Source organism: Peromyscus californicus, unplaced genomic scaffold (genome assembly GCF_007827085.1).
Source record: "Peromyscus californicus insignis strain IS unplaced genomic scaffold, ASM782708v3 Scaffold_8__1_contigs__length_139910024, whole genome shotgun sequence".
NCBI classification, from domain to species: Eukaryota; Metazoa; Chordata; class Mammalia; order Rodentia; family Cricetidae; genus Peromyscus; species Peromyscus californicus.
In genome coordinates, this window is record NW_026294606.1 from 136,736,607 (window position 1) to 136,751,599 (window position 14,993).

Sequence of the window (14,993 nt, forward strand, 5' to 3'; positions counted from 1 at the left end):
TCTCTGCACTGACTTTTGTATATATGCTGAATCTCTGAACAAAGTGTTGCTAGTCAACAGATATTTAAATTCCTATTACTATCCTCACATAAGGAAAACAACTGTAAGAAAATTTAAAGGGAGTTCTCATGCTTGAAAAGGTAGGGAGTCTCCTGGGAGAACACAGAATTTCATGGGTGTACATCATCTCTAGCATTATCCCTTGAGTTCCAACTGCCATACAGCACCAACTAACTTCAAGAAATTGAAGAAATTGATTTCAGATGAGTACTAAGGAAGAAAAAGATATTATCTGGTGAGTACCTACCAGTCTCTTCTAGTCTGGCCTTCTGAACACCAAATACCCATTAATTCTTGGTCCCTGAAAGAAAATACTTTCTTTCCACAAGGAAACAGCCTAGAGTTCTCAGAGGCATGACATTCAGCTCTGAATCCAACCTTAGCATTCCTGTCAGATTGATTAGTGGCTCCCAGTGCTCTAGTGATGTGAGAACAAGTACAAAAGTTATCGCCATCTTCCCGATAAAGCACACAGCATGCGACAGAACCACAGGGAAAGAAGACACGGCAGCCACTGGTCCACAGAAGGTGCAGAACCTGCTGTGCAGGTGCTTCGAAGTCTCTTCTAGCCTGCGGTGGGAAGTTCTTTCTAGGGGTCACTCCTTACTCACTAACAAGTTTCTGACTGGCCCCCCAGTCACCTCTTGTTGTTAACCTTCCTGGAGGCTACACAAGTAGTTCAGTTCACTTCCTGCATGTTATTTTACTTTTTGAACACTCAACTAAACCTAGGCTCAGAATTTCTTCAGTAAAGGAATTTTCTTTTAAAATTGGTATTTCTGATCTATTTGCTTCCAATTAATTCTACATGCCAATAAGCACATTCAAAGTCTCTTTGTATTCATAGTTCTAAAGCATACTTTGTTTTCTTACCCCTTGCTATAGTCTCTCAAAGGTGACTGCCCCGGGGTTATCTAACATAATGGGGTAGGTTGTAAAAGACGCATCCTTAGTAGTTTTTTTTTTTTTTTTTTTTTTTTTTGCTGCAATGGTAATTCTTGTTGGAGATTTAGATCCAAACCAAAGGCTCAAACTTTGATTTGTCATTGCAAACGAGGCAGTGTTTTTCTTGGTCCAATGCCTCTTTTGTCCATTAGTTTTTAAAGGCAGACAGAACCACTAACATTTTTAATACTATTTCTGAGTTTCTTCACCTGAAGCTACAATACTCAGGAGCACATGATCTACTTATCCCTGGTAGTGGGTCTACCATCACATAAGGTGTGCTCCTGACCTTCTAAATTACTACATACTGACTTCCGTAAACGGCTTCATGCTGCCTCAGTAGAAATAACTAGAGAAGTCGCACTTGCCCTCTTTCTTATTCTCTGTTGTGTTGTTGACTAATAGGTCACTCTACCTTCTGATATCTGGAGAATCTTTCCTCTTATTTTAACCCCCAGGTGCTACCCTCTTAATTGAAGTCATCCTACGGTAACGGAAGCAATCTCTCCTTACTCATCTCCATGCCTAGAAAATGCACACCTCCCTTTCTCTGCTGACTGTAAACATTCCAACTGCAGTTTTTCTTAAAAGTATTTGGATTATTCCTCTACTTTCAGGTTAAAGTTCAATGTTCATCAATATCTAGTGTCATTTCTCAGACCCCCTAGTCATCAGATTCCAGTTCCCTTGAAGACTGCCCACTCATTTTCATGTTATCTAGCATCTGGCATGCTAGATAGGATGGTCCTTCTTACTTATATTAACAAATATCCTTCAGAATTTACCAGACACTTTAAAGTTCCTGGAATACATGCCTGACTGCCCAATCTGATGTGATATTCTTCTATTGATTTCAAAGCAGCAGAGCTCGCTTCTATTTATAGTATCATCCATGCTATATGCTCATGTTTATATACCTTACTTCAGCAAAGATCATACAAATTACATACATCAAGTATGAATTTCTAGATCAGAACTGGTATAGATTTTAATCTCCTTATACATTAAATGATAAATAAATGGATTTACCAAATGCATGAATCACGCAATTTCAGTACATTAATGACCCACAAAGAGAGATTTTAATATTCAGTCTTTATCTACTGTTCTCTTAAGTACCATACTTCCTTTCCCAACTTCCTAATGGCTATCTCAATATGTATGCCTACTTAGCAGATCTAAAAGTGATTTTTTTTTAGCTTCCTTTATTTCTTTCCCCACCCACTTACTATCTAAATTTCCCCTAATATGGTTTGAATGTTTGTGTCCCTCCAAAATTTACATTTGAACCTGAGATCTAATTATCAAGGTGTGGGGATTTTGAGGAGTGGTGAAGTCCTAAGGGCTTCATTCTCTACCAAGTGAGGGCATAGCTTTCATTCCCTCCAGATAATGCAGCATTACTAGGAAGCAGGGCCAAAGCCTTCATTTGTGCTGATATATTGTGTTCCCCAATATACTGTGCACCCTAATAAAGCTTATCTGAGGATCAGAGGAAAAAGACAGCCACTATATTAATCATAAAAGTCAGGCAATGGTAGCACATGCCTTTAGTCCTAGAATTTGGGAGGCAGAGATCCATCCAGATCTCTGTGAGTTCAAGGCTATACTGGAAACAGAGCCAGGTGTGGTGATATATGCCTTAAATTCCAACACTAGTTAACCATAAAGGTCTGGATGTCTGTACAGACAGACAGGAAGTGACAGAGCTGGGCAGGAAGAAGAAGTGATGTAGCAGGGCAGAGAGAGGAAGTGAGGATTGCAGGGACAGAACGGCATATAGAAATGGGTATACAGGAAGTAGATCTCTTTGGAGACTGAGGCGTCAGCAAGGTGAGGTTGGCTGTAGCTTGTCCTATTCCTCTGATCTCTCAGTTTTAACCCCAATATCTCGCTCTAGGTTTTTTTTATTTATAAGACCGTTTAGCAATTCATCTTACATTCATTAAATATTATATTTCTGTTTTTGAAGCCTCCATAACTGTGTGAAATACATACACACACACACACACACACACACACACACACACACACACACACACCCACTCAGGTATTCTTTTGTAGCAACAGAAACAGATTACAGAATACTCTTATTCTTTTCTCAAATCAGTAATATCTGCTCAGTTTTCTAGTTTCAAACCTTAATATCTTCATGCCTCCACTTTATCTTGCTAAATTTTTAAAAACTGTTTATTCATCTTACAGTTCTAATTCTGAATTTACTGACATATATTTAAAGAAACAATAGCTTCAAGGACTGACAGGCACAATATGTGAGAAAGGAGGTGAGGGGTGGTGGTTGGTGGTTGTTTGAATGAGAACAATGGCCCCATGGGCTCATCTGGTTGAATATTTGGTTCCCAGTTGGTGAAACTGTTTAGGAAGGATTAGGAGGTGTGGCCCTGGTAGAATAGGCACATCACTGGGAGTGAGCTTTGACATTTCAAAAGCCCAGCACCATTTTCAATGTCTCTTGCTCTCTCTTCCTGATGCTTATGGATCAAGCTCTCAGTTACTGTTCCAATGACATTTCTGTCTGTCTGCTGCCATGCTCTCCAATATGACATGATGGTCATTGGACTGAAAGCCCCTGAAACCATATACCCAAATTAAATGCTTTCTTTTACAAGTTGCCTTGGTCATGGTGGTTTGCCACAGCAATTGAAAAGTAATTAAGACAAGGGTATTCTTGGTCAGCTGAATTGGGAATAAAAATAATAAATAGATTACTACAGTAATAGATTTCTCCATAGGCTCTCTGTTTCCAGTTTTATTTTTTTAACAGAAATATCTAGTTATGCCTCACCATGGCTTTAGAATCATGAGTAGCATTTATAAAGCATAGGTTCAAACTCTATGCTATTTATTAGGTGCCTCAAAATTTGTCCCATCTCTCCTCCCAACTTCATTTCCTAGCATATATTATGATCTTTCACCCTCCTGGGGATTGATACATTTTGCTTCTACTCTTCAATATGGATTATCTCCCAACCTATCTCTAAAGAAACATCTTAAAACCTATTTCTAGTGATATCTGTGATGGTGAACTTTCATTCTGGCCTGAACTTGTTACTCCTTAATTTGTTACTCCTTAATTTGTTACTCCTTAATTAATTACTCCTTAGTGTTTCCACACACTTTGCTTTTACCTCTAGCCCAGCAATTGTCATGCAATGGGATAAGAAAAGATCATTTTTGTTGAATGAAAAAACTACAAATAGATGAATGACTTAGCAAGTATTTTAGAAATACCTAAGTTAACAGGAGGCTTTCACTACTGTAACTAGAAATGTGCTGTGAGGTCATTTATTTAAGCTGTTATTATGAAGAAAACAGTATCAACTCTGTTTAAAAGGAACTGAGTCTTCCACCTTACTATGCTTCTAATAGTAACTAACTATTTTAACTAACTAACTAACATTTGCCTTACAGAAAACTCTATAGCCTGGGAATTCTGTTTAGGATCTGGGAAAACATCCTTAGAAGAGGCTACCTGCCATAGCCATCCCTCTCAATGGAACTCAAGCTGATTAGTACCAGGGAAATAAACATTCTTGAATGATCTATACTAGAAAAAAAAATGCTGCTGATAGAAAATGCGTGAGTCAGTTCTGGGTCCCAAGTTCCCCTTCCCCATCAGGATGCTCTCATCACAGCTTCTGGTGGACTGAAGGTTGAAAGCGCCTCTGGTCATCCTCTTCAACTTTCATTGCTAAATATAAAGTTCTAGATGTTGTCTGAAGCAGGCAACCTCATTTCAAGTTAACAAAGAGTAAATAGTCCCATGTGTTGGTTTCTGACTTTAGTGCCTCCAATGAAAGCTCACCTTTTTGTAAAGGATCTTCAGGCTGGTACTTCTCTTTTAAATTCAAAACATGTGGCTTCGATGAGGAAATTTGCTCTGAGTCTTCCTTTGAAGGTGGGCATTTGAAAGTCTCTTTGGGATAGTTAATGCTTCTGAGTACCATCCGATGTTCTTGAACTATATCAAGGATTTCACTTTTTTTAATCTCAAAAGGTATGAACCTGCCAGTTTTTGGCTTTTGGTGTTTATTTTTAAAAACATTTATAGAAGTAACTTGAGGCTTATTCTATAAATAAAACAAAAAATAAAAATTTAAAATTCATTAAAATTGCATAGTAAATTTTGTGAGTAAATTTTGTAAAGATAAAATCATGTCTTCACTGACTGCATTTTCCAAAGTGTCTTGCTATAGAAGACATTTACTGCAATATGCATGACAGTTATTAGTTGAGCCCACGCTCTAAAGCCATTCCCAAGCATGAATGTTACAATCCACTTCAAAGGAAAAGTGAATTGTAAAATAGCAACTTCCGCCTCAAAAGAGATATTTTAAAATGCAAGCACACAAATGGTGAGCCCTGAAAACATACATACAAGCAGCATTATGCAGACTGAACAGGCTATATTTAGGAATATAGATGTCAGTACATATATGCATGCAATAACAAGAAGGAGGAGGAGGAAAGGGAGGAAGAGAAAAGGAACGAAAAGAAAAGAGACTGAATTTGAAGAGGAGCACGGGAAAGCATATGGAAGGGAGGGTTTCAAAGGCGGAAAGGGAAAGGAGAAATGTTATAATTAAATTATAATCTCAAAAGTAAAAAAAAAAAACAGGCTCAGAGTAAAGTCTATTTTAAAATAATTTTTAAATTTAATTATTTTTAACCACCGTTGAGAACTCTTAATTGCCAATAAAATTCCCAAACCTTTCCCTGCTACCCTGGAAATCACTCAATATATATGGAGGTATGCTTTCATGAAAACCATATTGATAACAGGATATAATTTTTTATATGTGTTTAATCACTTGTTTCTTAGTTTTGACCAACATTTGCGGTGGAAAACTAATACAGCTCCAGATCTCCAAAATGTGATTGTCCATACAGTATCTGCCCTATAGACAGATAGGTTACAAAAATTTAAATTGTTGTCAGTTCTGACTGTTACTAACTCAAGATATCAATAAGATTTTGGCAAAAGTATTGTTTTTGCCAGATAACATAATAGGGAAATATTGGCTGTCAAAATTGCATATAACTCTTAAAGCAGGTCAGATTTCCAAGGTATGTGTCTAACCCTAAACACATTCATCATATATACCTTGCCTATTACTCTAAAGAAAATATAACTAAAAATAATTTAAATTTTTAGAGAAAAATTAGCATTATTTGTAAACAATATTGATTATATGGCTAACTAACCATGGTCATTCTCAGCAAAAAGTTCATCAAAAGAAACATCAGCTAAAAGCACAATCTTATTTCCAATAAAAGGAGCACCATTAAAATTCTGTTTAAAACTCAACTTGAAAAGAGAGCAGCAGGCACACAGTAAGCCATCCTGAAGATCCCCTTCCCTCCCCTGTGTGCCACAACGGCTGCCTGGTCTTCCCACCTGCTCTGAGAAGCCTTTCCTCCAAACTGTGACCCTTGTCTGTCGTCTGTGTCACCCTTTCCCCTGCCCCCTTCCTGAACCCTCACAGCTGTTTGCCACTGGCAACACCTGCTGAGCCAGCACAGTTCTTGTTTTGGGGGTGCAAAGTTGAGAAGAGACAGTGGGCCCTCCAGGGCCATAGGCTGGCAAGAGAGCTCTAATGCAAAATGACAGGAGAAGACAAGGCACTCATGTCAGGCTGAGGGGACAGGAGACATGCATCCATGAATTTTTATTTCAGTTTTGTCTAAATAGTGTTAAAGAGATATTTACTTAAGATAATAAATCCAAATAAGTGTTAACACCATTAAAATTATATCAAATGTGCAGACTAAATACATGCATAACATCAAATAATTTGAATAAGTAAAAAGATCTTACTTTTATATGCCATCTGAATCAGTTTTTATAAAAGCTACTGAAGGTGCCATTCTCTTCAGGACTCAGAGCCTACCACATATTAATGTCCATGAAATTCTTTGTGCTAGCCACTACAGTATTCAAAAGCACTTATTCATTTTTCTGAATAAAACACGTTAAATAATGCAAAGCACTACCTCATTTATTCTCTTGTAATGTTGAGCAATAAGAGATTTTGCTTCTTGCAAAAAGTCTTGCTGGGTGGCTTCTAATACAGAACCTAAAATAGAAACAAAAGCACTTTTTTAAAATAAAGATCCTTGCTTTGTCTGTTTGGTTTCTGAGACAAGATCTCAGACAGGCTTGGAATTTGCAATCCTCCTGCCTCAGCCTCCCAGGCACTGGTTAAAGTAATTACTTATAGTTCCTTAATCAAGGTGGTGAAGACCGATGACAGTTGTGAGTTTTACAGGACCTTATAGAAGGATGGTCAAGGGGTTCTACAATTAGATTCAAAAGAAATTAATATAATGATCTTTTTTATATAATATCTGCTATTTAAGGAGATCCAACTTATAATGTTCAGGATAATGAAATAAGTGATCTTAAATATTAAATCCCTGAAAAAAACCAAAGAAAACCCAAATTTAAATATTTATCAGCTTTGAAAATTCTTTGAATATCATCTTACAAAAAATATTAAAATATATTTGGGCCATAAAAAGTATTAACTCTTACCCTGTTGACTAATGAATATAACTATATATTTCTTTGAGTATATTTAAATTATAACTTTTTGATTACAACATAAAATGCCTCAATAAATCTGTAGGACTAGCATGGAAATAAGAAAGATTCATACCTAATGGTCTATAATGTTGTAATTGTAGCTCTTAACTCATCTCTATTTTTCTAAATTTCATAATTTCCTTTAACCAAAGCTACATACAAACTCTCTGACATGTACATCGTGTACGCCATTCTCACGTATCCTAGTCCAAGAGGCCATTCTTAAATATGACCTTTAGAAATAGCTGATTCTGGTATTATTTCCCAGCTTCATCCTCTTTACTCGGACTCCATAAATTGAAAAGTACCACCTATCCAAATTAGCTTTCCATCTGTCCAGTGGGCTCCCCATATAATTCTATCTCCTCCATAAGTCTTAAAATTCAGGTTTCCTCTCTCTTCTTTACATCCACTCAGATTTTTAAGCAATTTTAAAGAATTTTCTCTATTCAAAGTGAAAACATATGAGATGCCTTCATACCACTTGAATTAGTAAAACTAAAAAGACGCACAACATGGAATGGTGGTGGGGCTGTGAGGACACCGGTACCCTCGTGTGTTACTGGTGGAAACACAAATGCAAAATGGAATAAGTGGCTTGGAAAGGGTATGAAATGTTTATAAAATTAAAAGTGCATTTATTCTGTAATCTAGAAATTTTACTTCCAAGTATGTACTACAGAAAATGAAAACGTACTCATAAGAGATTTAAATAAGATTGCTTACAGTAGCTTGCTCATAAGTCAAATTAGAAAGGGCTCACATATGTATCAAAAAGAGACTCGAGAAACAAACTGTCTTATACTCATGTGATAAAACTGTTAGCCATCAAAAAGAAAAGAACTAAATTATTAACATACACAGCATGGGGGTGGGTCTCAAAAACAGCATGCCAAGTTAAAGTATCCTACAGGAATAGAACATACCACGTGGCTCCCCTTATATGAAGTTCTAGAATAGAGAGTATAATCTATGGTAGGAACAAAACAATAATGAATCTTCTGTTGGAGGAGATTGAGTGAGAAGTCCCTAAGGAGGGAAACGAAAGAAATATCTGAAATGATGGTACTCTCATGGGAACATGGGTTGAACAAGCTTTTATGATTGTGCTAACTCATGAATGTATACCTAAGATTCCTGCATTTCATGGCATGTACATTTTATATTAACAACAGTGTGTTTTAGAATTAGAGAAAAAACAAAACTGTCCCTGCATGCATGCCCAAAACACCATGCTGCTATTTACTATGTGTAGTCATAGGCCACCAGGAGCTCATATAATCAAGTTCTGAGGATTGGACCCCAGAGAAACCTTAGAAATACAGGAGAGGGACAACCAGACAGTAGTCTCCCTTCAAAGTACTGGGTTAGGATAGGAAGCAACTAAAGCTATTCTAGTGGAATAAAGAGCACAAAAGTTGTTCCCAACAATCCTGAAGACCACCACCTGCTCCTTGCTCCCTATCCTCCCGCCCTCCCTGCTGTCTATGGAAGTGCTGTTGAATCATGACCAGACCGAGTCCCAGTCCTCCTGCATCCATGGTGTCCGTGTACATCTCAGGACCATCACTGGTGGCATTTTTCTCTTTTCAATAAAAAAATACTTGAGATTCATGCACATGTTCCTGGAGAACTGTGTATCGCTGGTGCAGACAGAGCAAACTCTGATGTCCCAATCCAGAGCCCTAAGAGCACTCACTGTCCCCTCATAGACTTCAGAATGCAAAACTGTCAGTTGCATGAAATTGCAACTAAGATAAAATTCCACTTTGAGGGGGTCTCTAGCCAAGCACTTTCTTCCTGAAGGAATGGCACTGGGCTGCAGTTTCCAGTGTGGCTCCAAGACTTGTCCTTTTTCTCATTCTATGACAATCCTTTCCTGCTTCAATTATCTTCTTCTTGGTAGCTGAATTTCCATAGTTTCTAAAGCTATGGATAAATGGGATAAACAACACACAAGAGGTATGGAAGTTTTTCTGAAATTAAAATATATTTATCCTGTGACCTATTTTACTTCCAGACATTTACAGAAAATGAAAACATATCCTAAGAAATTTGAATAAGAATGCTCCCAGCAACTTAACTCATAATTCAAATTGTAAGGTTCCACATCTGTATCAGTAAGAGTACAGAGAAACTGTGACCCATGAGAAGGTGGTATACCTTGACTCATAATAAAAACTGTCACCTGCCAATTGCATGACAACATAATTAATTCACTAGTTTTTGCTGAAAATGTGGCCTTGTATAAACTAATGTGTTCATTCCAGCCAACACTTTAGAGATAATCCAGTGACCGGTCACAGACAAATCTCTGAGCTACAGAGGCCTGGGATCTAATAAAGCCACAAAGGGCTCTGCTGAGGGCCTGCATGGACTCTGGCCTCCTGGGCCACTTGCTGCTCTTTTCTACAAATCTGCTACTTCCCTTGATGCCACACACTCCCTATGATTACCACAGACTTCTCTGAGGCTGTTCATGCTCCTAGAATACACATTACTGACACTTTACTCTAGGCCTGTAAGCCTGCACCTTTGTTCACACTTAACACACAGGCATTCCAGCTAAGACCCTTGAAACTTAAAAATAGCTTTTGACAGAGAAGTTAAATTCTCAAGCTATCATTTTCTTCCTATCTGTGCTCTTTGTTGACCTCAGCATACCTGATCTTTTCATGCCCAATAGTGCCACACATCTCCTTTGAACTGTGGAGAAGTCCACATTTACTCTGGCCACCCTAACAGTCTTCTTGGTATTAGCAAGCAAATCTGCACTCTGGAGTCCTGCCACTGCATATCCCTATGGTGAGGTCTTGAGATTCCTCAATGGAACAAGGCCTATTTGATAATAAAGCAGCAGAGCGGACAACCAAGGCCATGATGCACCAATTTCCCATGGATCCTGAGGTGGCTTTGCTGAGTGTTGTGGGAATTCTGCCATTTGGTCTAATGACCAATGGAATGGAACGGGTAGGCCCAATTGGCGTGGTCATCTCTGAAAATATGTGACCCTTTAACAATCTGTGGGGGAGAGTTGCGCTTCCCTTTTTGAACTCTGGAAGACTTCTTGACGCCAGGGCTTGGTGACCTTGGTTGTTCTTTCTCCATCTCTCCCTGGTTCTGTATTCATGAGTGTGTTCTATCAATTTCATCCTTTAATAAAGCTGTCCTGATCCAAGACTTCCATGGCCTGCCAAAAGAGCTGAGGTCTTCTGCACATACACACTGACTTCAAGCTGGCCCTTGTTGTCATCAAAGGTGCTGAGTCGGCTATTCTGATTTCTGCGCTAACTGAATTTAGCTTTGAAGGATTAAATTCCCACAGCAGCATAAGAGAATTCAGATCTTAACACAATGGAAAAAATTGTACTAGAGTTATTCCTTTATTCTTATCAGCTCCAAGAGTAAGTCTATGCTCAACAAGTGAGTAAATATTTGAACAATTAAACAACTCTAATAGTAAAGGTCTATCCAGTTAATGTTTGAGATTCCTACTTCTTTGATACAAAAGGGTGAGGATATAAACATGAAGTTTTTGTATATCTAAGTGTACATAATAACTGAAATTATGAAGTTGTCACTGCTGTTCCTTCTATATTAAGATACCTATACTTTATTACATTTGTAAACACAGACCTACCACATACAGAGTAACTTTGAAGAAGCCACATTCCTGCTTTGTTTTAATTCAGTTTGCTCCTGAACCTGAACCTTATTTTATTTTTTCAAACTTTGGTTTTCTTATTGGTAAAACAAGGATAATATGTCCCAGATAGCTGTTAAGGGAGTTGATTTAGATATTATCACAGAACATTTAGCTGTAAGACCCAATGTATAAGTTTTCCCGTTGGGCAGTTATTGCTGTTATTACTTATTACTGTCATCGTACAAAAATTTTCCTGCCCATGTTTGCATATTTAATTTCACTAATCAATTCTTATTTTGTCAATAGCAAAAAGATGAACAACCTTCTAATTTAGTTTAAATCATCTGCTTAGTTATAGATATTTTATCTAAAATTAATTAGTAAATAATAAAAGGTCACCTTTGAGATTCTCTGTGTTACTAAAAACTCCAAAAATAAGTAACACATTATTTTAAGCAATAACAAGATTTTATAATAAATTATATTTTAGAGTTTGAAATTATCACAATAAACTGACCTGAAACATGAATGCAAATAATATTTCCAAAGAAAGGAATATATGTGCTCCTCTAATTCCAAAGGTTTAGAGTCACATAAAATAATTTCATACATTAATCTTTAAAAAGTGAAGCCGGGCGGTGGTGGCGCACGCCTTTAATCCCAGCACTCGGGAGGCAGAGGCAGGCAGATCTCTGTGAGTTCGAGGCCAGCCTAGGCTACCAAGTGAGTTCCAGGAGAGGTACAAAGCTACACAGAGAAACCCTGTCTCGAAAAACCAAAAAAAAAAAATAAAAAATAAAAAATAAAAAAAAATAAAAAGTCTCATTCTTTGTACAGACTGGGTTGAATGCTAAAAGTGTGATATTTCTCTTACTGCTTTCGTGGTTCTGCTGAGTTACTCCAGTAAGCCTCTAAACTGAGCAACAAAAAGAAAATCTAGTCATGGAACCTATGACAGAGAATGAGCCATCTCTCAATTATAACACAGGATAAGCCTTTTATGTGTCCAAAAAGCCCTAGGGACTTGAAAACATGTACTTTTCAAAACCATAGTATGTAACTTGCTGCATTCAGAAGGTTTCACCTCTTCCTAGTCAAAGACTTTATTTCCCAGAAGGCCTTTGAAAAAAATTGCTAAGAAGATAATCAAAGATTAATAATGATCACATGGGTGAGACCATCTTGCATGTACAGTCCAAGAAAATACATGATGGTCTGTGTGACTGATTTCTCAGGATTTGGGAAAGACACTCCCAAGCTAAGCATGTTGGCACACACCTGTAATCCCAGCATTTAAGAACCTGAGGCAAAAAAGAGTTTGAGGCCAGCCTGGGCTACACAGCAAGACACTGTCTCAAAAAGTAAAAAACAAACAAAAATGTATAAAACCCTTAGGCACAGTGGGACTTGATTCTACATATACTCAGTAAGTACCCACTAAGTACTCTGCTCTGTTCAGTGCCAAACTTCTCCAATGTGATACTAACTACACCTGTTCTCTAGCTACTATAGTGAAATTTATAAACAAACTCCATGACATTTAGTAGAAAATATACTATAAGAGAGAACAGCATAAACTACTACTAATCTGCTCACCATGTAAGAATTTTCCTCTAAAGAGTTAAAGCTTTATATTGCATTACTGTAGAAAAGGTTTAAGATAGAAATGTCTCCAGAGAAGTGACATAGTCAGTTGGATCCCAATCCAAGCAGTGGCTTTAAGTCTGTACTTCTCTCATTTCATGAGCCGTGGGAGCCCTCCTCATTCAGTAAGAGTAGTGTAAACCCTGGTTTTCTACATCGAAGCTTCTACTGAGTTTTATTTTAAAGGACATAATTTTTGGCTAAAATAAACATATATCTAACAGGTAAAAACCAAAATGTTTCAATATAAATGCCCATGTACAAAAAGTCACTTTCTAAACAGGTAAAAATGATCAGTTGTTAGTCATGGCACACTTAGTTTCACCAGACATGTTTCAAGTAGTGAATGGCCTCATAGCTGTTATAAGTCATGCTAACACATGGCTTGTTCTGGAAGTAATTAAATAAGAGGAAAAGACTCTTCAAAGCATTGAGAGTGTCTTGCTCTATGCATGAGTTTGGAAAACATGGTACTCACCTTCTGCTCCTTCAGGTATGGCTTCTACAGTTGCCATAATGGTCAGGTAGGGTGATCCTTTATCAATGGTGAGCTCTGCTGTTACGTGAATGATAAAGATACTATGATAATTCATTTTAGCTATTTCTTTTATTTGTAAATAAATAAAATAAATACCTAACACTTTGACATTTCATTCCTCTGATCTAGAACTTTCAGTGTCCCTCTTTGATGGGTAGGACTCTAATTTAGGGAGTGTCTGTATATGTTCTACCTTAGTGGTTCCAAACAACCTGTGCGAGGGTTTAGACATCTTTAAATATATTCCCAAAGGTTCGTGTGTTGGTTGCACAGTCCATAGTGTGGCAATGATTATGTGAAAGACTTAAGAGGACCGAGTGAGAGGTCTTTCGGTCGACAGGAGTCTGCAATCAGAAGAGGCCGCAGCAGTGCTCTAGCCCCTCTGGCTTCCTGTTTCTGAGCCATGATCTCTCACTTTCTCATGCATTCCCACCATGAGGAGTTCAGCCAAGAGCCTCCCCCTACCCCCGGAGCTGGAGCAAAGCTAGCACTGTGCTCTTGCACCCCTGAAACTGTGAGTTAAATGAACCACTTTTCTTTGTAAATTGAGCTTGCCTCAAACATTTCATTTATAGTAATAAAACTGAACTATGGCCCTGCTCGAACTACTGTTCCACATTTGGTAGGCAGAGAAACAAAACAAATTGTCCAGATAAACAGCTATTTTGTGACATAAAGAACTCAAATTCAAATACTTGAGCCTAAGATCCTGTGAGAGCTCACCTAATTTCTTTACTTTCTTATTACTACCCAACTCATACATGGCTATACCTTACCTATTCCAGCTCTGAGCCTCCATTTGTGTTAATCTGCAACTTAAAATGCCTGTTCTCTTCCCATCTCCTTCATGATTTGTCTAGTCTTAGGCCTTTACCTCTGCTTTATGTAGTTATGCTGTCTATGCTGTGTAAGGGGCTGAAAACAGGAGTGGTGTCTCTAAAAGTCCTGTGCCCCCAATAGACTGCACACACCCTGAAAGCAAAGCTATACTTAAAATATTGGAAATTATACTTAATGTTCGATGACTCTGGATGACTGTCAAAATAACCTGGGGAGGTTTAGGAAGCATACCAGTCTAGAGCAGAACCTAGGAACTTCACTTTAGAAGTTTATCTAAATGTTTGTTAGTTGGAAGCGACCCCTGCCTTGAACCTGGCCCCAGTAGTTCCTAGTCTAGTTTTCCAATACTAGAAATGTTCGAGAAAAGACTGATTAATGCCTGTACCGAGCTGCACCCTTCTTCCTACATTTAACACTACACACCTTTCCAAAGCATTATGCACAATGCAGCAAATGTCTCTACAGCTACAGAGCCACTCCCACAGATGTACACTACTGTGCACTCAGTGGTTGCTCAATTATAAACAAGAATACTATATGCTTTGCAGGGCCCCACAGAGCTCTAAACTCTAAATAATTGTTCAGTAGGCTGATGCAACCAACATGCTGTGAAGAAGTGCTCAGAACTTGTTAAACAGCTGTGAGATTATTGGAATAAGCATAAACTTTGCCCTACGGAAGTCACGACTATAGTCACATGCTCTCAGATAAAG

At 37.9% G+C, this 14,993-nt stretch overlaps 1 protein-coding gene across 1 annotated transcript in view; it reads right to left on the reverse strand.

Moving 5' to 3' along the window:
- Positions 1–13,417, reverse strand: part of Iqcm (IQ motif containing M) — a 353,128-nt gene extending 339,711 nt beyond the window's left edge. The window contains exons 1-3 of the mRNA XM_052728865.1: positions 13,381–13,417; positions 7,021–7,103; positions 4,832–5,096 (exon numbers count right to left, since the gene is read on the reverse strand). Coding sequence (XP_052584825.1) covers positions 4,832–5,096; positions 7,021–7,103; positions 13,381–13,417 — 385 coding nt within the window. The remainder of the gene's footprint in view (positions 1–4,831; positions 5,097–7,020; positions 7,104–13,380) is intronic.
- Positions 13,418–14,993: the final 1,576 nt, after the last annotated feature.